Source organism: Chrysochloris asiatica, unplaced genomic scaffold (assembly GCF_000296735.1).
Source record: "Chrysochloris asiatica unplaced genomic scaffold, ChrAsi1.0 scaffold00028, whole genome shotgun sequence".
Classification (NCBI taxonomy): domain Eukaryota; kingdom Metazoa; phylum Chordata; class Mammalia; order Afrosoricida; family Chrysochloridae; genus Chrysochloris; species Chrysochloris asiatica.
Genome location: NW_006408546.1, coordinates 8,554,731 through 8,555,357, shown reverse-complemented (window position 1 = coordinate 8,555,357; position 627 = coordinate 8,554,731). Strand labels below are relative to the sequence as shown.

Genomic DNA, 627 nt, shown 5'->3' with positions numbered 1-627 from the left:
GGGTTCTCATCAGCTGGACGCTCCACCCGGGTTCATAGGAATCTATTGAACATTGTAGGGCTTAGCTCGCCAAGCTCATTAATCTTTTACTTAACACATTATGGAACTACATGAATATTACAACTGCACCTTCCCTGCTTTCACTGATGAAACTAGTATGATTGCTCAAAGTTATTATTATTTTTTTCCAGTTTCTTCTCTTGCCACATTCATCAGAGCAAGATGACACAGTCTGCCTTGACCCATTGAAACTCTGAAACATGAAAGTATCTTAACTTGCTGAGTGATCTTCTCAGCTGGCAATGAAAACTTCTGTGCTTGATAGAAATTGCTCAGTGGTGCCCATCCCCCCACCCCCCAGCGTCAAGTGGCACCTATGGCATATGCCATATCCTCTATACCTTAGTTGTGCCTCTGTGTCATCCCTTAAAATCTAGATGTAGCATTGACTGTTTCTTCATAGTGGTAGAATGAATGATGCAATGAATGGCTCAAGAAATCTCCACAGAGACCTGGTTGGCCAGCAGTGTTTCAAGACCTGGAGACTCTTGGGCCCAGAGTCAGTGACATAGCCACAGAGGACTAGAGTGGAGAGTGAAGCATCCAGCTGATAAGAAGAGAGGGCAT

General features: G+C 44.2%; 1 protein-coding gene across 1 annotated transcript in view; it reads right to left on the bottom strand.

Moving 5' to 3' along the window:
• Positions 1-627, bottom strand: part of LOC102832831 (serotransferrin-like) — a 68,715-nt gene that overhangs the window by 17,931 nt on the left and 50,157 nt on the right. Inside the window, 1 exon segment of the mRNA XM_006840033.1 lies at positions 154-164. Coding sequence (XP_006840096.1) covers positions 154-164 — 11 coding nt within the window.